This window comes from Pleurodeles waltl, chromosome 11 (genome assembly GCF_031143425.1).
Source record: "Pleurodeles waltl isolate 20211129_DDA chromosome 11, aPleWal1.hap1.20221129, whole genome shotgun sequence".
In the NCBI taxonomy this organism is placed as follows: Eukaryota; Metazoa; Chordata; class Amphibia; order Caudata; family Salamandridae; genus Pleurodeles; species Pleurodeles waltl.
In genome coordinates this window covers 943,351,296-943,373,481 of record NC_090450.1, presented here as the reverse complement: position 1 = coordinate 943,373,481, position 22,186 = coordinate 943,351,296, and the positions used below count along the sequence as shown (strand labels likewise).

Sequence of the window (22,186 nt, the reverse complement as noted above, 5' to 3'; positions counted from 1 at the left end):
TTGATCCTACAACGGGGAAGGGTCCACCACTCCATGCCACTTATCTCATTTTGATTTTATGTTGGGGTATAATTTCTGGGGCAAAAGTTGCTTCAAAGGGGGATTTTAGGGGGGGATCATGTGGTTTGTTGTTGTTTTGTTAATACAGTATTTTGTAGTTCATGGTTTGACTTTGTTTTCTTCTAGGTTGTCACATGGTCCGTATACCACAAAGCCCACAACATACCACATAAACCCATCTGCATATGCACAGCACTCGCATTCTGGATCTCCCCACGCCACCACATCAGTACCACTCCTATATGTATTCAGGCCACCACTCATCTCCTGGCCCCATACTCGGTATGATCTTGGAATGTAAATGGCCTGTTAGACCTAATTAAACACTCAGCAGTCCTTCAATATTTACAGAAACTCCTCCCCTCCATCTTACTACTTCAGGAGACCCACCTGATGGGAACATTTTGCCCATTTGTGGCCTGTTACGGTTTCGACCGAATATATCATGCCAGATCTACAAGTGGGGCCAGAGGGCTAGCTATACTCTTACGTTGCTCCTTCCCTCTAGTGGTGTACCACTGCTGGGCAGAACCCCAAGGACGATGTCTTTCCTTAATGGGACTGCTAGAGGGCCAGTCAGTAAATATTCTGAATGTCTACTCCCCACCCCATGGCACACAACTCCTTCCTCGCCTTACTCTCAGAGTTAATAACCCACTTCCCCACTGGTCTCACCCTCATCAGAAGGGACCTAAATGCTGTTCTCGAACCTAAGCGAGATTCCACTGGTCCCCCATTGATCGCATGTCACTCCAGATCAGCCTCTCTGCATGGCTGGGTTGAAAGCCTAGGTCTCTGTGACATGTGGAGGACCTGGCATCCCGGAACTTTGCAATACACCCAAACCTCGGCAGCACAACATACACATGCACACATTGACACATTCTTTATGCCTGCAACAGACCTATCGGCAGTCATGCACATACAAGTACTAGCCCGAGGGATCTCAAATCATGCCCCTCTGCTCCTTACCATTAGCTCCCCAGATCCCACTAGACGCCCATGTGGCGCCTCAACACCTGGTGCATACAGGACAGGGAATATGCTTGAGATCTTCGTCAAGAACTCGAAACCTATTTACAAACAACACTGGCTCGATTCCCTCCAAAGGGACCCTATGGGCAGCCTGTAAAGCCACAGTGAGAAGCCATGCCAAGGCGCGCCTCAGGCATAAAGAAAGGCTCAACAGGACTGCCTGTTCCAGCTGGAGGCCCATGCCCTCCATACTGAAGCACACCTAACTTCTACTAATCAACCTGAAACCGCCAGAACCCTGGCCTTTGTACGAGATGAAATCAGAGCTCAGTCACTAGAAGCTGGAAAACAAATTTGGTGCCCTCTCAGGCACAGATCTATGGCTGGGGAGAAAAGAACAGTAAACTGCTGTACTGGCTCGAAGTAGCGGATGCCAATGGTACCATGCAAACCATCTTCCTGGGTATAGTTTCAGCATTTGCTGAATACTAATTCAAGCTTTAAATGGCCAATCCTCGGACTGAATCAAGGGGAACCACCCGCTTACTAACGAGATTCCACTGCCACATCTAACGTGCCCAACAAATAGCACTAAACCAGCCTCTTACAAAAGAAGAGATTGGGGTTGCAATCTCTGCGATGGGGACAGGTAAAACACTGGGCCCAGATGAAGACACCCCACTGAATTTTATATTAAGTTCAGGGACATACTTCTTCCCTATTTGCTCGACTTATATGAGCAGGCGATTGCAAAGGGCACTGTCCCATGTGACCTTGAACAGGCGACCATAGTGTTTCTACCAAAGTCTCAACCCCCCATCCACTTCCTGTGCCACGTATCGGCCCATCTCCCTTATTAATGGAGAGATAAAACATATGTCACTGTCCTGGCAGCCAGTTGCGGCAAGTCATCGGGCATCTGATCCACTCTGATCAATGAGGCTTTATGCCACCTGAGGCACCAGACAATCTTTGTGATGCCTACATGTGGCACTAGCCCACCACCACACTATTTCAGGCCCACTAGCACTATTCCTGCATGAATTTGAATAGGCATTCAATGTGGTTGACTGGGACTACATGTTCGAGTCCTGGAGAGGGTGGACATGGGCCTCCGATTCAGGCATATGATACAACTACTCTATGCTGCACCGTTGGCCCAGGGACAGGTCAATAGGGTGGTCTGGGAGGCCTTCCCCATCACCCGCAGCACCTGTCAAAGTTGTATATTATCCCCTCTCCTATTTGCATTGGTCATAGAACCTCTCACGCGTCTTGTGTGGTGCAACACCCGGTGGAGGGATACAGATAGGGGATGGGACACGAAGACCGTATAGCTCCTTATGCCGATGATGTCTTACTATACCTTTTAAACCCAACGGACAGTGGCCTCCAATGCCTCCGTCTACTACAATTATTTGCGGAGCACGGGGGTCTGACCGTCAACCCGGCAAAGTCCCTTCTAGTACACCTGACGGGCAACTGCAAGGCTATCGACTGGCAATCCAATATCCCGATCCGGCGCCTCAGCTTTCGGTACTTGGATGTCATGGTAGCTCTTGAACCATTTATGACATGGTCCTTCAACATAACCTCACTGGTTCGTAAGGTCAAGGCAGACCTTAAAAGATGGCAATCACTACCATTGAACGTCATCGGGTGTATCGCGCTTTTTAAAATGATGCGTCTACCTCACTTCTTATACTTATTCCAAAACTTTCCTCTTAACGTTCCAAAACACTGGTTTCATGAGATGCACTCGTTGATTGTCATCTTTCACTGGCATAAAGGCAGATGACGCCTGGATATGACTATTTGCCAACGCCACACATACAAAGGGGGACTAGGCTTAGCTAACCTTCACTATTATCATCTCGCTTTCCAGATCTTAGTCATCAATGACTGGCTCACTGGAGGATGGGCCGACTCAACTTATAGACTAAAACTCACCCTCCTGGGTTCTTGGAACTGTTATACGATGGTCCGTTAGCCAACAACATCCCAGAGGTCACCAGGGTGGTGTTGTGGCACACTGGGTGGTGGGGGGAAATCACACAATACACCCCTTTGTGGCATGGGACATGGCTGTGGGATGTGACTGAGCTGGAGGCCTTCTCCCGGTGGGCCTCTACAGACATTTCCCTGGTTGGAGATGTATGTTCAGGAACAAACATTATGTCATACCAAGAACTTCAACTGGCCTTCTTCCCTATTCACACAGCAATTGCACAAATTCCTACAGCTATGTCACGCATTGAAGGTCCACATTCCCTCTGACACCTCCTTACCCAAATTCAGACCCATGGAGTCAAAAGTGATGATAGGGGCCACTGGCAAAGGGGGAGGGGGGTATACCAGATATATCACTCAATATAATTAAATGCATGTGCAGAACTACACACTGTTAGATCCAAATGGGAGACGTGGCTTGGAGCGCTAGATGAGGACTGGCTCCCAGAATGATTACAATATTCACCAGACTATGACTTATTCAGACATACTATTTACACTGCGTTTACCTCACCCCGGACAGGCTGTTACGAGCTGGCCTATGGTCAAATTTGCAATGCCCACACTGCTCGTGGTCACCAGCCGATGTCTTCCACATGACCTGGGCCTGCCCGACCACTGAACACTACTGGAGGACGATACAGTCCAAATTATCCGTGGTAAAGGGATCTATCTCCTCATGTTGTTCTGCTGGAGGTGGTCAAAGGGATGGGTGGAACGGGGCGGATAAGAAGTTACTGAATACTGCTTTATTGATAGCTAAAAGAGACAGTGCAGCACATCAGAAGGCTCCCACCTCACCTGCACTCTCAAAATGGAGGCGAGGAATTGACTGGTGTGCCCAGATGGAATGGGCAGTTTATGTGGCGTGGGGTTGCCCGCGGAAACACGCTTAGATCGGGTCCAAATGGTTGGCGAGATCTAGCCCTGAATCATTGGGAATGCTGCGCTGGAGATATACTTGCAGACGAAACCTGGGTAACCCGTGTGCATTGAAACTATTAATTACTACTGTCATAACATGTAATTGTGACAAAATGTTTATATGTACCACAATAAAATTGGTTATAAAAAAAAACATTAGGCATACTATGCGGCTTCAATAGATGTTTCAGTTCATATAATGTGTTACAGCTCTTAAATGATCACTTAAGGAGTCATAGAATGTGAGGCTGAATCATACCCGGTGTGTCCTCTATTATAGACATTTCATTCTTCCAGTAACCTTTGCTTCACACATTTGTCCTGATGAAGTGTCTTCCATTTCTCCAGTGTTGACTAAAAAATGACTGATAAAACTATGAATTCTAAAAATATTTAGGTCTGGGGCATGTCCAAGGAGGCGACCTGGTGGCAGCTCAAAGCTCTGCTGCACGATAGTAGAGAAAGTGCTGCTGGAGGGGTAGAGCTGAGTCCTTACACTACCTGAGCAGTTATGTGGCAGCACGGTGCTGGACGCTGTATGAATAAAATGACGGCCTAAGTCCCGGACCACCTGGAGCAAGAGACAGATCACCAAAGCAGTCGCAACGATACCCTGGGCCCTCTCGTTGGGAACTGGAGGTCGTCAGGGATCCCAGTGGTAGTGTGCAGCCTCTGTCCTCTCTGACTGGGGCACTGCGGACTGCGTGGGAAGCGGACCTCGGCCGCGGCCCCTGGAGGGGACAAAGAATACCTGCTGCTGGGCCCCAGGCCTCAAGGAGCGTGCCCGCCCGCCCTGACCTCCCTCCCAGATCAGAACACCAGGCACTGGCAGCCAGTCCTGAGGTGAGGCTGCCCTGGCCTGAGCCCCGAACTGATTAGAGCGGGTAACAGGCTGCTGGGGTGGCTGTGGAGGTGCCTGGGGCCCTCCCGTCAGGAAGTGGGGGCCGAATGGGGCACTGGTGACCGCCCAGCACTTCAGCCATCAAGAGGGTGCTGCGCTCCCCTCCTGCCTGCTGAGGGTTGTGTCAGCACCCAGGGATTGCCTGTGGTGCCCAGCGGTGTGGTGGTGCAGCTGCATGCCAGTCCCCGTGGGCCGCGCGGATGGGTCCCCTGCCCCTGCTGATGTTGCCTGTGCCCCCTGATCATGGGCAGATATAGTGAGCACTGCGAAAGTGCCCAGGTGTCTGCCATCGATAACCCCTGAGCTTAGCCATCCACAGCTCTACGTGGGGGAGACCACAGGCCACACAGGAATTGCTACCTTGCACCCTCGCCTCACGCTGCAGCTACACTAGCTCAGAGACTATCCGTGAAGGGGCCCCCTCCTCACAGACTGGTCATCGACACTTCTGGGGGTCTTCTCAAAGACAGCGCCTCATTACATACATGTGCCACTGCCACCTAGTTGGGACAATTCAATAAACAACATGGTGGCAGGTCGCCCCAGGATACCTCCATCAAGGACTTGTTGGCTAAACCCTCCCCTAAGAAAGCAGACCACCGTCCTGACACGCTGCCTTCCGCCTCTTCACAGGCAGAGCCTTCGGAGGCAAACACCATGCAGGCTGAGGAGCCAGTAACCCGCACCTTCCTGCAGCAGCTCTTTAGGACACTGAGAGGACATTGCGGCACTTAAGCAGGAGGTGGCAATGGAGGTAAAGGAACTCAAGAAAGATATGGGGGAAATTTGTCAGTGTTTGGACGAACATGAACAAGTCAGGTAATCGTCATAGAAAGAACTAAATGAACATTGACAGGAACTATTAGAGCTGCATAACAAAAACAAGGACCTCTACTACCGCCTGGAAGATTTACAAAACATCACGCCCCACAAATATCCGGATCAGAGGAGTGCCTATGCAGGCGGACTCAGGCAAGCTGGAGGACTACAATCCACCATGTGGTCCAGGAGTTGGTGGACAAGGATCTAGTTTTCGACCGCATGCAACGAGCCATGGCAGGCCCCAAGACATCTTGACTTGAGTCCACTCATTCAGACAGAAGGAGCTCATCATGGCTGCAGTTCGTGACACGCCCAAGATTACCTCTGAATGCACCAACACTGGGATCTTACTCGACCTCTCCCCATACACATTACAACGTCGCTGGCTGTTACGACCAGCCACAGCCTTCCTACGTGAGTGGGGGGGGCGGGTACGCTACCGCTGGGGTCACCCCTTTCAACTTGTGTTTGCCTGGAACAAAGAGACACATGCTCTCCACACCCCAGAGGAGGCCCGAGCCATTCTAGGTCTAGACTTAGTACCAGAGGACAAGAACCACCAATCCAAGACCAGAATATCTACCTGATACACTGTCAAAACCAGCCATCCTCCTTATGCACACGACAGCTCAGCAGCAAAACCCTTGACTGCTGAAAGCCACAAAGAACAAGCAGCTCTCCTGCACCAGCTACAGCAGTATGGGAACACACCTGACTCTGATGGGGGCCGAATGCACGGACAGAATGTTTGACCCTGCGGATTGCACGCACACCTTTTGCTGCCACAACCCAGATCTTTTCAGATGCCACTTCGGCAGCAAAGCTCCTCTTCGTCTTGTATATGAAGCCCTTGGTGGAGAATACACGGTAACCCACTGATTACAGGTATGTCTATGGGCGGCAGGGAACACAAGCAGTCCATGTATGCAGACGACGTCATGCTGTCCCTTACCAATCCCTATACTTCCCTCCTGCACTTAATCTCGGAGCTAGAATCTTTTGTTAGAATCTCCAGATTCAAAGTCAACCTCCCAAAACACTCAAGTGCTGGGACTTATGATCCCCACATGTGGACCACCAACGACTCTCCCAACTTTTCACTTTTGCCTGGGCAACATAGGGGGTCTCATCCCTGGGGCTACAAATTCACTCCACAATGGAGAAGATGGTAGAACGAAACTATGGGACGCTCCTTTCCATGGCTCAAACAAATATGGGTTCCTGGGCGGGAAGTTCATGGTCATGGATGGGAAGACTGGCGGAGGTCAAGATGACCCTCTTGCCCATATTACTTATGTAATACAAACATTGCCACTCCAACCGTCCCTTTACATTCTAGGGAAAATACAGCAATTTTTAGGAAATTATATATGGGGAGGGAGAAAGCCACACACGACCAAACAGCAGACGTACTGGACCTTGCGAGAGGGTGGGTTGGGCATCCCTGATCTAAAGAAATACTATCAGGCAGCTCTGCTACGATATACTGTGGAGTGGTTCAAACCCAAGATGGAGAAGCACTGGTGCTTTACTGACCAGGCGGTCGCGGGACTCCAGATTTGGAAAGTGCTGTGGCTTCCCAAAAAACATAGACCACTAGGGGTATACATCTCACCTGTAATGCGGGCCACAGTTGGCACTTGGGACAAAGTCCAACAAAGGACGAATCTCCCCTCTCGCACTTCACCTCTGACGCCGATCCTCGGGAACCCGGACTTCCCCTCCACCCTTACATAACTCGTTTTTCACAAAATGGCAAGTAGCTGGCTGCAGGAGGGTGGGTGATTTCTTTGGTCGGGATGGCATTCTGAATTTTGCCCAGCTCTGGGAAGAGTATGCCCTATCCTCCAATGACCACTGGCAATATTTGGCCATCAGGCACTGAGTCACACAACTTCATATTAGGCCTCACACTAGTCGTCCAATGACTCCTTTTAAGCGATGGCTTTTGACACCCACCACAGTCAAAAAGACCTTGGCAGATATATACACATTTCTGAACACACTAACACAAAAAAACACCCTCCTCGGTACAACGAAAATTGGAGACTGAGTGCAGCCGCCCCTTTGCTCCTAAGGAATGGTTGGATATCATCCGTCGAAGGCGCTCCTCAGCCAATAGCACCAGTTGCACTGAAACACTTATAAAAATTGTATATTATTGGTACACACAACTGCATGCCTATCCAGTTGGAAACAAGGGGCCTTAGATGAATGTGGTCAACACCGTGGCCTACCATGGACACTGACATATATTCTCTGGTAGTGCCTGAAACTCCAACCCTTCAGAAGTACTGGCGGACATCAATGAGATATATGATACTGACATTACGGTCTTCCCTAGCTACATCATATTAGGCCTCCCCAATGTTTTGACTTTCTCACTATCCTCAAAATGGGGTAAAGCAATTACGCTTGCTCTCTGCACAGCAAAGCAAACTATACTCGCCAAATTGGGGTCCGAATCTGTCCCAACGAAGCAAGGCTGGCTATACAGGCTTGGGGGTATCCTGGGAATGGAACGGCTCACCATGGCGACCGAGCATAGGTTGCCCCAATTCAACAAGACATAAGGGCCCTCCATGCGCTTTCTATCTCAGGAATTCTGAGAACTGACCTGTCCCAGCTACTTACAGGTGCTTCATTTGATTCAAAAGGGAGGGGAACACGTACCCCCTGTGGATCAGCCTCCGTCTCCCTGAGCACCACAACTACTAACCTACCTGACCTTCATATATACAATGAAATGATGGCATTCCATTGTCTTCTTTATCCACGAGTTTCCCCTTCTCCCTCTACTGCCCCCTTCTATCTCTCTTTCCCTGAGCCCCCTCCCCACTGTTATCATTGTCACTGTTTTACTCACCCGCTGGTGGATGTAGGTGAGAATATTTGTATGGTTATCTTTCTTCTCTCTCTGTTTTTTTTTTGTTTCTTCTCAAAAATACAATAAAAAAAAGATTCAACCCAAAAGTATTTAGGTCTACAAAAGGGTAGCGAGGGAATGAGACTCACAATGGGTGGCTGATTTGACTGGAGCCCCAAGGATCGAGGCTGCTGGTACCATATTATCAATAATAAAGTTTGCTGTGATACGGAGAGTATGTGGTCCTTCTTTTAAAGTTAACTTTCTGGTGATTCACACAATATCTGTAATATGCTGCTGTTAGTTTCATATTTGTTAAAGGGAACCTCTTTGTGAATGAGTCTACAATTAATTAGCCACAACTGAAAAGGGCTTGTCCAATAATAAGCAAATATTGTTTCCAAATGTGGTCGAGAGTAAGAGAGAGAGGCCCCTGTGCAGCACTAAACTCAACAACTAAGGTAACACATAAATTACTAAAACAAAACCACCTTTAAAGCACTCCTCAGTTTTATCTTGTTTGGAAATAAAAATGCCAGTCCTCAATATATGACTTACTGTAACTAAACAAGAAAGTCCTTACAACCAGACAACACTGAAATACATGCAATCATTCTTTTCCTCTCAAACCTTATTATGATATGTATCAATCAGAATTTTCTATAAATGTGGATAGTCATTAAATGTGTAAAAGATGCAATATTTATTAAGTAAGATAGAAAATACTACATCCACCAAACACATGGTTAAATTATACACCTACACAATCGATACACTTGCCTACCTGGGAGGCTTCTATACAAAACTACGAAGGTGTGGTTGTGAAATGTGCTATTCAAAACAAGTAACCCTATATTAGTTCAACTAGTTCAAATTTAGCATTCATCGGAACAAAATTGGATATTAAGGCCTCGAGTTCAGTAGTCAGGCCAACCTTTGAGGCTTGATATGGAAATCTCAAACTTTGAGCACCTGCAGAATTCGAGTCAATGAAGAAGAGGGAACAAAATGGGTTGTGAGGCACCATTTTCAGAGGAAGTCACTGACAAATCAATCAGACAAAAGAACACACAGATTGAGCTACTAGGGAACAGTGTATCTTTCTGCCAAGGAAAGATCTTGAGCATAAACCCAAATACAGAACAAAAGGAAATGAAGAATGCATGGGGAGAGCCGGACATAGGGGGTGAAAACGGAGAGCAGCATAAACAGCAATTGTGTAAGCAATGTTAGAATAGTTACAGAATTTTCACTCCAATAGAAGTAAACTATTGCATGGATTACAAGCCTGCAAATTGTAAATGCTGAATGAAAAGCATTAGCTATTGGGTATGTTATTTTTAATATGTTTATGTGTGCATCAAACTGTTTTTGAAAAAAAGGTGTATGGTTATTAATGCTGGGATAGTGACCCACAACAACGTAAACAGCCTTGACACTGTGTTATATTTTAGGGAACCGAGTAATTTTCTTGTACGACAATTGACTTGAAGTGGAAAAAGTTAGTGCTGCATATATTTACTTCAAAACATATGTAAACAATAGATTGTATTTACCATGCAAAATAATCCAAACAATAACCGATAACAGGAAAAGTGGAAAGATGTGCCATTTTAGAAAAGACGAAGCTAGGAAAACAAGAAAAAGAGAACACAAGGCAAAGAACATTACAGGTATGATAAGAAGGAAAAGAAAGACAAATGGAGAGAGAAAAAAACGAAAATGTGAAAAATGATAACATGAAATCAGTAGGAAAAAATGTGGGAAATAAAAAGAATGAAAAAGAAAAACAAGGAAGACTTTGAGAAAAAGAATGAGAGTAGATGGAAAATGAAACAAAGAGAAGAGAGGTGAAAAGAGCACTATACAAGCACACAGAAAACACACACTGGAAGGGAAGCAACGTGACAGTCCTTTGGGTGCAAGTGACAGACTCCCCAGAAGCAAAATGGAAAGAGAAATAAGTGCAAGTGAGGTTTGCATGGGAAAACTGTTCAAATACTACACCTACTTTCCACTTTGTGAAGAGATCGGACAAGAAGCCATTCACTGCCTTCTCGAAGTACAGGTCACCTATGACAATGCAGAGAATGATGACATCATGAAGAAAGCCATTAACCATGTAACAACACACAGCACGCAAGCACATGCCAGGTAATTATGGCTCAAAGCAACGGTCAGTGGTGTGGCTAGCTGGACAAGATGGTTTACGCTTGATTTGGCATCTCCCTGAAACACCCACTATCAGTCACCATCCTACTACTGCCCGTGCCCCACTGAGGTGCAAATGTCAATGCCTTAGTATACAGAGGTGATAAAGCCTTACTCTAGCCAAAAATCAGGCTTGCAATGTACCAGGCCCTGTGGAGGATGTGCACAGCTTACAACAAAGGTGGCAGTAACATGGCGGCTGGGACACCCAACCTCAACTAATGCTGTTGTGCGCTCACCTGAAGTGTTGCGGGCGCTGCCCTTCACTGGTAGGCACCTGGTGAATAGCGGGAGACCCAGCCCTTGTCAGCGCAGGCCTCCTGTCCTGAGACAGGTGACATGGAGGGCCTGGTGCCAGGCACTGGTGGCGGTGCCCAGCTCTATATTTGCTGGAGACAGTAACCATGGCAGTGTCATCACTGGGCTGCAAGCAGGTGAGCTGAGACAAACCAAGGAATGAGCAGGAGCATCCTTTCCTAACGCTCTCCCTTCAGGAACAGATAAAAAGCCACAGCACTTGGGACCAGGATGGATGGCTTTGCCTAACAGCAGCAGCAGGGGCCTAGATGCCAGGGACTGAGTAACGTTGGTGCTTGAGTACCTGACCCGGACTCATAGTCTCTGAAGGCATGGTGGTAATACTTGTCAAGTGGTGGACAGTGAACCCAGGAGTCCTAATGGATCAAAACAAGGCATTTTCTTTGCCCTCTTTTTCCACTCCTTCTGGCACTGACTCCCCTTATCCTTTGGCCAAAATCAAAGGCTCCAAGACTGGAAGTCGCTCTGCTGGTAAATTGGTGTGACAGAGAAACAAATATGGGGACAATCATGGTCAAAGACAAAGGCAACCACCAGTGGCAGGCAAATATTAAACGTTCCACAAAGACACCGCAGGGAGTTTTTGCAACAGCACCAACCTAAGCACAACAACAAACTGTCATTCACATCTGAGACAATACTACAAGCCCAAGCCACTAATAACACCAGGCTATCCCTGGAAGGGAAAGTGTAATTATACTGACCAGATGAAACCACAGTAAAATGGGTAACAGAAGCAGAAACAATTATCTCGGTAGGCGAGGACCAGGCTTAAAAAATGCAAGCCACAACTCCCTGACTACTGTAGACAACTGGAGGTAAACAGACGCCTAGAATAAAGAACTGAGGACGTCGAGGGGAGGTTGCATAGAAATAATGTCAGGATAGTGGGATTTCCAATTGGAACAAAAGGCATGTGCTTGGAACACCTCCTCACACTGGTGAGGACCTTGCTTCTCAGTGACTGCAACAACAGGAACCCTATCCTACACAAGGCAAGTACAATTGGCATGATTCTGTATGAGAATCACAAAATGATGTTGTTTCCAATTACAAATGTGTATGCAGTGGAGCAAACATTCAGGACAATGAAACTAGAGTATGTGTTGATGTACCTTGCTAGACTCTGAGTTAGCTTCAATGGCAAGACCTTGTTTTTTTAACATTCCAGAAATTACATGGGACTGTGTAGAAGAAAGAAAGGTACTGCAATAGTGGTTGTTAAGGTATGGTGCTGCAACTATGGACCAGAGGTCCCAGAAGCACCTGTGAACACAAAGAAAACGTTCCGGCTGGCATACAGGGAGATGGGAAGAGAGCTCCACATGAGATGGGAACGGCGGGGAAGCGAGAAACTTGGCAGACCAGTGTGCACAAACTGAGATATCTAGACTGCCCAGAAAAATGGAGGACTTAAGCCCCACCTTCCTAGATTCATGAGATTCCATTGTAACCACTGCGATAGGGGGGGAGGGGACTGACACACTGTGACACATGGTTAACAAATTGGGGACTACTGACTCACTAAGCCCTCACTGTAGTACTCATTTTTATAGGGAAGAGAACTACTGGCATACATACTTCTGGTATAGATGACAACACTAGTGCTAGATTTGTTTTGGGTGATGAGGAAGGAGCATTTATGGTCAAGAGGCTGCATACACCCCATAAGTTAGGTAATTTAGTTACAGTGTTAAACAAATGATTCTAGGGAGGAAATATAGGGTGGGGAAGAACTCGGGGCCTGGAAATGTTATGGTTACTCTGCAGTTTTGATCGATGTTTGTTATTCTTAGTTTGGAGGTGCAAGGTGTTACAGGTCAGATGGCCAGTCACTGACAGAGTTCTAGCATCCAGCAATTCCCAAACTAGGGGTCATAGGCAAAGGCACAGAAAAGGGCCATCTGGTTGTCTCTCAGGGTCCTAAGTTGTTGAGTAATTTAGTCCTGTGCTCAAACGGAATTCTGGAGAGGTATGTCACTCCCTCTCCTTATTTTGTTGCCACTACCACCCAACATGTATGAATTGACTACACGCAGCATTGCATAATTTCTTCAAATGTGAATGGGCTATATTTTAAAGTTATACAAGAAGCAGTCATGTTCTATGCCAAAAACCACTCCTCAATGCCCTTTTGCTCCAAGAAAAACACTTACAGGGCACTAAAAGAGACTTCCTAAGGAGATACAGGAACAAAAGAATATTTCACACAGGATCCTCACTGAGTCCCCCACTGTTCAACGTATACATGGCCCCTCTCGCTGCCATCGTCAGAAGCCACAGGATGAACATCGTGTCATAGGGCGATGACACACAACTCATCATTTCCCTCACCGAAGACCTGGAACCGGCCAAAAAGAAATTCCACTCAGGAATGGAAGCCGTCGCCACCTGGATGAGAGAAAGCTGCCTCAAGCTCAACTCCGACAAGACTGAGCTGATCATCTTCGGAAACGCCACCTCAGTTTGGGACTCCCGGTGGCCCACATCCCTCAGTGCTCCCATGCACCGACTGAGCACTCCCGCAACTTAGGAATCATCCTCGACTCCTCCCTATCCATGACCCGCCAGGTAAACACTCCGCAAACTTTGGAAAATCTTCAGATGGATCCCAGCAGACTGTCGCAGGACAGTCACCCACACCTTAGTCACTAGCAAGCTCGACTACGGCAATGCCCTCTATGCCGCCTCAACTAGGAACATCAAAAAACTACAACTCATCCAGAACGCTGCTGCCAGACTCATTCTGGACCTCCCTCGCCGAGAACACATCTCCCAACACCTGAAGACTCTCCACTGGCTACTGGTCAAGAAGTGAATCACCTTAAGCTTCTCACCCACACATATAAGGCCATACACATAGTAGGACCGGCCTACCTGAACCACTGCGTCTCCTTCCGTACCCCCGCCAGATCCCTGCACTCTGCCGAGATGGCCCTGGCAACCATCCCTCACATCCACAAAACCACTGCGGAGGATGATCCTTGACCTACACAGCAGCAAAGAGCTGGAACAACCTCCCCTTGCACCTTTGACAAAGCCTGTCGCTCACCATCTTCAGGAAGAACCTCAAGACGTGGCTCTTCGGATGAGGCCCCTCTTCTCCCCCCCAGCGCCTTGAGACTCTTACGGATGAGTAGCTGCACAAATATTGATTGATTGATTGTGTGGAATTCCATAGGGATTGCCACCCTCCTCCAGAAAACATTCCTTTTTATCTGATAAACAACACAGATGTACTATATGGGTCTATTTGTCATAGTAAGGGGACAGATTGAGGGATGCCCATGGACGCTAACGAATACATACTTATCCCCTGGTCTGCAGGAAAATACACAACCTCATCTCCAGCTCCTTGTTAAGAATGTTGCAGGTGATGGCAATCCTAGGGAAAGACTTTAACAAAGTAATGAGCCCCACACTAGACATGCACAGTGCAGAAACCATGTGCAGATTGCTGGTCCTAGGTAAAAGGGCAGGCTCCCTGGGTTTATTGAAACATGGTGCCAATGACATAGGAAAGAAAGGCAACACACTTATTACTCTATCAGTAGCACACTTATTATAAATCACTCTTTGTAAAGAAATGGCTCCCTGTTGCAGTTACCCCCCACTTTTTGCCTGATACTGATGCTGACTTGACTGAGAAGTGTGCTGGGACCCTGCTAACCAGGCCCCAGCACCAATGTTCTTTCACCTAAAATGTACTGTTGTCTCCACAATTGGCACAACCCTGGCACCCAGGTAAGTCCCTTGTAACTGGTACCCCTGGTACCAAGGGCCCTGATGCCAGGGAAGGTCTCTAAGGGCTGCAGCATATCTTATGCCACCTTAGGGACCCCTCACACAGCACAGACACACTGCTTGCCAGCTTGTGTGTGCTGGAGGGGAGAAAATGACTAAGTCGACATGGCACTCCCCTCAGGGTGCCATGCCAACCTCACACTGCCTGTGGCATAGGTAAGTCACCCCTCTAGCAGGCCTTACAGCCCTAAGGCAGGGTGCACTATACCACAGGTGAGGGAATAGGTGCATGAGCACTATGCCCCTACAGTGTCTAAGCAAAACCTTAGACATTGTAAGTGCAGGGTAGCCATAAGAGTATATGGGCTGGGAGTCTGTCAAAAACGAACTCCACAGCTCCATAATGGCTACACTGAATACTGGGAAGTTTAGTATCAAACTTCTCAGAATAATAAACCCACACTGATGCCAGTGTTGGATTTATTAAAAAATGCACACAGAGTGCATCTTAGAGATGCCCCCTGTATTTTACCCAATTGTTCAGTGCAGGACTGACTGGTCTGTGCCAGCCTGCTGCTGACAGACGAGTTTCTGACCCCATGCGGTGAGAGCCTTTGTGCTCTCTGGGGACAGAAACAAAAGCCTGCTCTGGGTGGAGGTGCTTCACACCTCCCCCCTGCAGGAATTGTAACACCTAGCATTGAGCCTCAAAGGCTCAGGCTTCGTGTTACAATGCCCCAGGGCACTCCAGCTAGTGGAGATGCCCGCCCCCTGGACACAGCCCCCACTTTTGGCAGCAAGTCCAGGAGAGATAATGAGAAAAACAAGGAGTCGTCACTGGCCAGTTAGGACAGCCCCTAAGGTGTTCTGAGCTGAGGTGACTCTGAATTTTAGAAATCCTCCATCTTGTAGAAGGAGGATTCCCCCAATAGGGATAGGAATATGACCCCCTCCCCTTGGGAGGAGGCACAAAGAGGGTGTACCCACCCTCAGGGCTAGTAGCCATTGGCTACTAACCCCCCAGACCTAAACACGCCCTTAAATTTAGTATTTAAGGGCTTCCCTGAACCTAAGAATTTAGATTCCTGCAACTTACAGAAGAAGAGGACTGCTGAGCTGAAAAACCCCTTCAGAAGAAGAAAGAAGACACCAACTGCTTTGGTCCCAGTCCTACCGGCCTGTCTCCTGCCTTCCAAAGAAACCTGCTCCAGCGACGCTTTCCCCAGGACCAGCGACCTCTGAATCCTCAGAGGACTGCCCTGCTTCCAAGAGACCAAGAAACTCCAGAGAACAGCGGCCCTGTTCAACAAAGACTGCAACTTTGTATCCAGAGGAGCAGATTTAAAGACCCCTGCAATCCCAGCAAGAAGCGTGAGACTTGCAACACTGCACCCGGCGACCCCGACTCGACTGGTGGAGAAATAACGCTACAGGGAGGACCCTCCGGCGACTCCAAGACTGTGAGTAACCAAAGTTGTCCCCCCTGATCACCCCCCGGCGACGCCTGCAGAGGGAATCCCGAGGCTCCCCCTGACCGCGACTGCCTGACTCTGAAATCCCGACGCCTGGAAAAGACCCTGCACCCGCAGCCCCCAGGACCTGAAGGATCGGAACTCCAGTGCAGGAGTGACCCCCAGGAGGCCCTCTCCCTTGCCCAGGTGGTGGCTACCCAGAGGAGCCCCCCCCCTTGCCTGCCTGCACCGCTGAAGAGACCTCTTGGTCTCTCATTGAAAACCATTGGAAACCCGACGCGTGTTTGCACACTGCACCCGGCCGCCCCGCGCTGCTGAGGGAGTACTTTTTGTGCGGACCTGTGTCCCCCCCGGTGCCCTACAAAACCCCCCTGGTCTGCCCTCCGAAGACGCGGGTACTTACCTGCTGGCAGACTGGAACCGGGCACCCCCTTACCTCCATTGAAGCCTATGTGTTTTGGGCATCTCTTTGAACTCTGCACTTGACCGGCCCTGAGCTGCTGGTGTGGTGACTTTGGGGTTGCTCTGAACCCCCAAAGGTGGGCTACCTTGGACCCCAATTTGAACCCCGTAGGTGGTTTACTTACCTGCAAGAACTAACATTACTTTACCTCCCCCAGGAACTGTTGAAAATTGCACTGTGTCCACTTTTAAAATAGCTATATGTGTTTTATGTAAAAAGTATATATGCTATTGTGATTATTCAAAGTTCCTAAAGTACTGACCTGCAATACCTTTCAAATGAGATATTACATGTAGAATTTGAACCTGTGGTTCTAAAAATAAACTAAGAAAATATATTTTTCTATACAAAAACCTATTGGCTGGAATTGTCTCCGAGTGTGTGTTCCTCATTTATTGTCTGTGTGTATGTACAACAAATGCTTAACACTACTCCTTTGATAAGCCTACTGCTCGACCACACTACCACAAAATAGAGCATTAGTATTATCTCTTTTTGCCACTATCTTACCTCTAAGGGGAACCCTTGGACTCTGTGCATACTATTCCTTACTCTGAAATAGTGCATACAGAGCCAACTTCCTACGCTCTTCCTGAGGCATCAACTATTTTGCCCCAGCGAGAGTCAGCCACAATTTTTTAGTTGACTCCTCTTAAGGGGACTCTCCGACCACTCACCAATTGAGAAGCTAATTACTTGTCCATAAACCATTGGGCCTATTGTCCCACAAACCCACACCTGTCATTTTGCCACTGCTGCTCATATGACTGGGGGCGGGGCACACCGAAAAATTGATGACTCTTATGATACAGCCCTAATGCTGCTCTCGCCATGAGCTCTCTATAATGTGAATCACTGTTCCCCCAACCTTTCCCTGCCGCTCAGTACAGCAGACCATTTAATGATGCATTTTATTCAGTGTCCAATCCATACCATCCTATTCTTAACTTCTCTCGGGTACTGATATTCTACTACAGTGGATCTCTACCTTTTGATTTATGTGAACCCCCACTTTTTCATTACAGGAACCTGGGGACCCCGCTGAATCATTATTGGAATCCTGGAACCCCCATCCACCCCTGCCAGTGAGTCATTACTGGAAGCTGGGGACCCCGGCCTAAACACTGTTGAGGATTTGAACCGCAAAACAATAGACAAAAAATACAGAAACAAGCATTCCAAACACATACACAAATGATAACACATCTTATTAATATAGATTTTAAAAAATATATTTTAATAGGCAGATTGAAGCTTTTCTAAATTCAACTGAAGCTACACATTGCCTATTCTATATTCTGTATGATGCACCTGCACTGCTCCCACAAATCAATCTGAGGACACTAATTTAATTTTTAGCCTCCAATTTCAAATTCCTTGACATTTACAGTATGTTTTAAAACATTCAATTGTACATTTAGCCACTTTATTTATATACACTTTATTAATTTGTTAATGTTATTTAATTTTCTAAGCTGTCACACACCCCCTGGGGAGGCTTCGCGGACCCCCACAGGCCCCCGGACCACAGATTGGGAACCACTGTTCTACTATATCGCTGCAATATCCCATACGTACCATAGATATCAAAGTCCCACATCTCACAGCTCATCTGGACTAAAATATACACCATTGCTGAAGTGGATCTGAAGACGACCTGTAGAAAGAGAGGGAATCAATAGTTAATCAATAGTAGAGTAGGGGTGAAGATATCTAAGAAATAGGATGGATTGCCCTCCAGGTGCAGCTCTACATTTTAGGCTTTCTGTGTTTTATTTTGGTGCTCCTTGCTTGGAGGAAAGGAAGGACAACATAGGGGATTTCATCAATGATCTAAGAAAAGATGTTCTGGTGAAAGCAAAATAATGTGGAATTTAGTGCGGAGTGACAAAATTGTATGCTAGGTGATGGTAACAGTCTCAGGGATGATGAGTGATGAGACTAGGCTGAGGTGTAAATCCTGAGGAAAGGCTCTCAGAGTTTCAAATATCCTGATTTTAAGTCAGACGAACGTTGCAAGGATGTTTGGAGACTAAAGATAAGGTACGTAACATATGACTGAGGTGAAATAAAGTAATGCCGCTGACTTGCTTGGTATTCCTGCCCATTACCTTAAGGCATGTGGGGAACAGCAATCTACTTGAGTATGGGGGCATTATCTTCAGGTCACAATAGGGGTACTCCTTTACAGTTTAAAGAGAGCAGTTTACAAACTACAGCTGTAAGTCCACAGCAGTCTCACTTTGTTTTGTTTGCAAGTTTATGTTCTCTAATTCACAGTGGCTTACTGAAGGAAGTTGGCTCTGTATATACTATTTCAAAGTAAGAAATAGTGTGCACAGAGTCCAAGGGTTCCCCTTAGAGGTAAGATAGTGGTAAAAGTAGATAATTCTAATGCTCTATTTTGTGGTAGTGTGGTCGAGCAGTAGGCCTATCAGAGGGTAGTGTTAAGTATTTGTTGTACACACACAGGCAATAAATGAGGAACACACACTCAAAGACTTACTCCAGGCCAATAGGTTTTTATATTGAAAAATATGTTTTCTTAGTTTATTTTAAGAACCACAGGTTCCAGATTTACAGTAAACACTTTAAATGTAAGGTACTTCATTTAGATACTTTAGGAACTTTGAATAAAAGCAATATCATATACAGTCTTTGTAAACATGGCAATAAGCTATTTTCAAAGTGGACACTGTGCAAAAATCAACAGTTCCTGGGGGAGGTAGGTAAAGGTTAGATTAGGAGGTAAGTAAAACACTTACAAGTCTCAGTTTTGGGGCATAGGCAGCCCACCGTTGGGGGTTCAAGGCAACCCCAAAGTTACCACACCAGCAGCTCAGGGCCGGTCAGGTGCAGAGGTCAAAGAGGTGCCCAAAACACATAGGCGCCTATGGAGAACAGGGGTGCTCCGGTTCCAGTCTGCCAGCAGGTAAGTACCTGTGTCCTCGGGGGCAGACCAAGGGGGTTTTGTAGAGCACTGGGGGGGACACAAGTTGGCACACAAAACACACCCTCAGTGGCACTGGGGCGGCCGGGTGCAGTGTGCAAAGCAGGCGCCGGGTTTCAGGTAGGAAACAATAGAGAGACCAGGAGGTCACTCTAGCGGTGCAGACAGGCACGGGGGCTTCTCAGGACAGCCACCACCTGGGCAAGTAGAGGGTCGCCTGGGGGTCACTCCTGCGCTGCGGTTCGGTTCCTTTAGGTCCTGGGGGCTGTGGGTGCAGTGCTGGTTCCAGGCGTCGGGTCCCTTGTTACAGGCAGTCGCGGTCAGGGGGAGCCTCTGGATTCTCTCTGCAGGCATCGCTCTGGGGGTTTAGGGGGGTCGTCTCTGGTTACTCAAGGGCTCGCAGTAGCTGGGGAGTCCTCCCTGTGGTGTTTGTTCTCTGGATCTCGAGCCGGGGGTGTCGGGTGCAGAGTGGGAAGTCTCACGCTTCCGGCGGGAAACGTGAAGTCTTTGGGAGTTGCTTCTTTGTTGTAAAGAAGTAGCTGGTTTTGAACGGGGCCACTGTTCACGGGATTTTCTTGGTCCTTTAGTCTAGAGCAGTCCTCTGTGGCTTCAGAGGTCGCTGGTCCTTGTCAGATGCATCGCTGGAGCAGGTTTTAGAAGTTGGAGACAGGCCGGTAGGGCTGGGGCCAAAGCAGTTGTCGTTTTCCTCCTTCTCTGCAGGCTTGTAGGTCAGCAGCCCTTCTTGTTTCTTCAGGTTGCAGGAATGTAGTTTCCTAGGTTCTGGGGTGCCCTTACATACTGAATTTAGGGGTGTGTTTAGGTCTGGGAGGGCAGTAGCCAATGGCTACTGTCCTGGAGGGTGGCTACACCCTCTTTGTAAAAACAACAAGTGATGGACGGAATGCTGAACGTTGTCAAACACTCACCCCCAGTCATAGATCTGGGTTTAATCCATCATTCTTTTGCTCACCATGCCACCCCAGTTTGGACCCAGCCATATGCAAATCAGTCTTGACCCTGTTCCTCATGGGAACAGTCCAGACCGAACTGCCAAGCCAGGTCCTCACTGGACCGGAAACAAGCATCCTGGGACCGGTTTCGGGGTTTCACCCCTCATCAGCCAGGCTAGCTTGAATCCAGTGGCATGGGAAGCACGGGACCCACGTCTGGGCATACCCTTCCCACTTAGGGCGAAAAAGCAAAAACAACAAGTGATGGACGGAATGCTGAACATTGTCAAACACTCACCCCCAGTCATAGATCTGGGTTTAATCCATCATACTTTTGCTCACCATGCCACCCCAGTTTGGACCCAACCATATGCAAATCAGTCTTGACCCTGTTCCTCATGGGAACAATCCAGACCGAACTGCCAAGCCAGGTCCTCACTGGACTGGAAACAAGCATCCTGGGACCGGTTTTGGGGTTTCACCCCTCATCAGCCAGGCTAGCTTGAATCCAGTGGCATGGGAAGCACGGGACCCACGTCTGGGCATACCCTTCCCACTTAGGGCGACAAAGCAAAAACAACAAGTGATGGACGGAATGCTGAACATTGTCAAACACTCACCCCCAGTCATAGATCTGGGTTTAATCCATCATTCTTTTGCTGACCATGCCACCCCAGTTTGGACCCAGCCATATGCAAATCAGTCTTGACCCTGTTCCTCATGGGAACAGTCCAGACCGAACTGCCAAGCCAGGTCCTCACTGGACCGGAAACAAGCATCCTGGGACCGGTTTCGGGGTTTCACCCCTCATCAGCCAGGCTAGCTTGAATCCAGTGGCATGGGAAGCACGGGACCCACGTCTGGGCATACCCTTCCCACTTAGGGCGACAAAGCAAAAACAAGTGATGGACGGAATGCTGAACATTGTCAAACACTCACCCCCAGTCATAGATCTGGGTTTAATCCATCATTCTTTTGCTCACCATGCCACGAAACCGGTCCCAGGATGCTTGTTTCCAGTCCAGGGAAGACCTGGCCTAGCAGTTCGGGCTTGAATGTTCCCATGGGGAACAGGGTCAAGACTGATTTGCATATGGCTGGGTCCAAACTGGAATGGCATGGGCAGCAAAAAACGATGGATTAAACCCAGATCTGTGACTGGGGGTGAATGTTTGACAATGTTTAGCATTCCGTCCATCACTTGTTGTTTTTGCATTTGTCACCCTAAGTGGGAAGGGTATGCCCAGACGTGGGTACCGTGCTTCCCATGCCACTGGATTGAAGCTAGCCTGGCTGATGAGGGGTGAAACCCCGAAACCGGTCCCAGGATGCTTGTTTCCAGTCCAGGGAAGACCTGGCCTAGCAGTTCGGGCTGGACTGGTCCCATGGGGAACAGGGTCAAGACTGATTTGCATATGGCTGGGTCCAAACTGGAATGGCATGGGCAGCAAAAAAACGATGGATTAAACCCAGATCTGTGACTGGGGGTGAATGTTTGACAATGTTCAGCTTTCCGTCCA

At 48.0% G+C, this 22,186-nt stretch overlaps 1 protein-coding gene across 10 annotated transcripts in view; it reads right to left on the bottom strand.

Moving 5' to 3' along the window:
* Nucleotides 1–22,186, bottom strand: part of DEPDC5 (DEP domain containing 5, GATOR1 subcomplex subunit) — a 401,482-nt gene that overhangs the window by 330,438 nt on the left and 48,858 nt on the right. For all 10 annotated transcript variants that reach the window (XM_069215090.1, XM_069215095.1, XM_069215097.1 and 7 more), the window contains exons 9-10: nucleotides 18,345–18,423; nucleotides 10,570–10,631 (exon numbers count right to left, since the gene is read on the bottom strand). In XM_069215090.1, coding sequence (XP_069071191.1) covers nucleotides 10,570–10,631; nucleotides 18,345–18,423 — 141 coding nt within the window. The remainder of the gene's footprint in view (nucleotides 1–10,569; nucleotides 10,632–18,344; nucleotides 18,424–22,186) is intronic.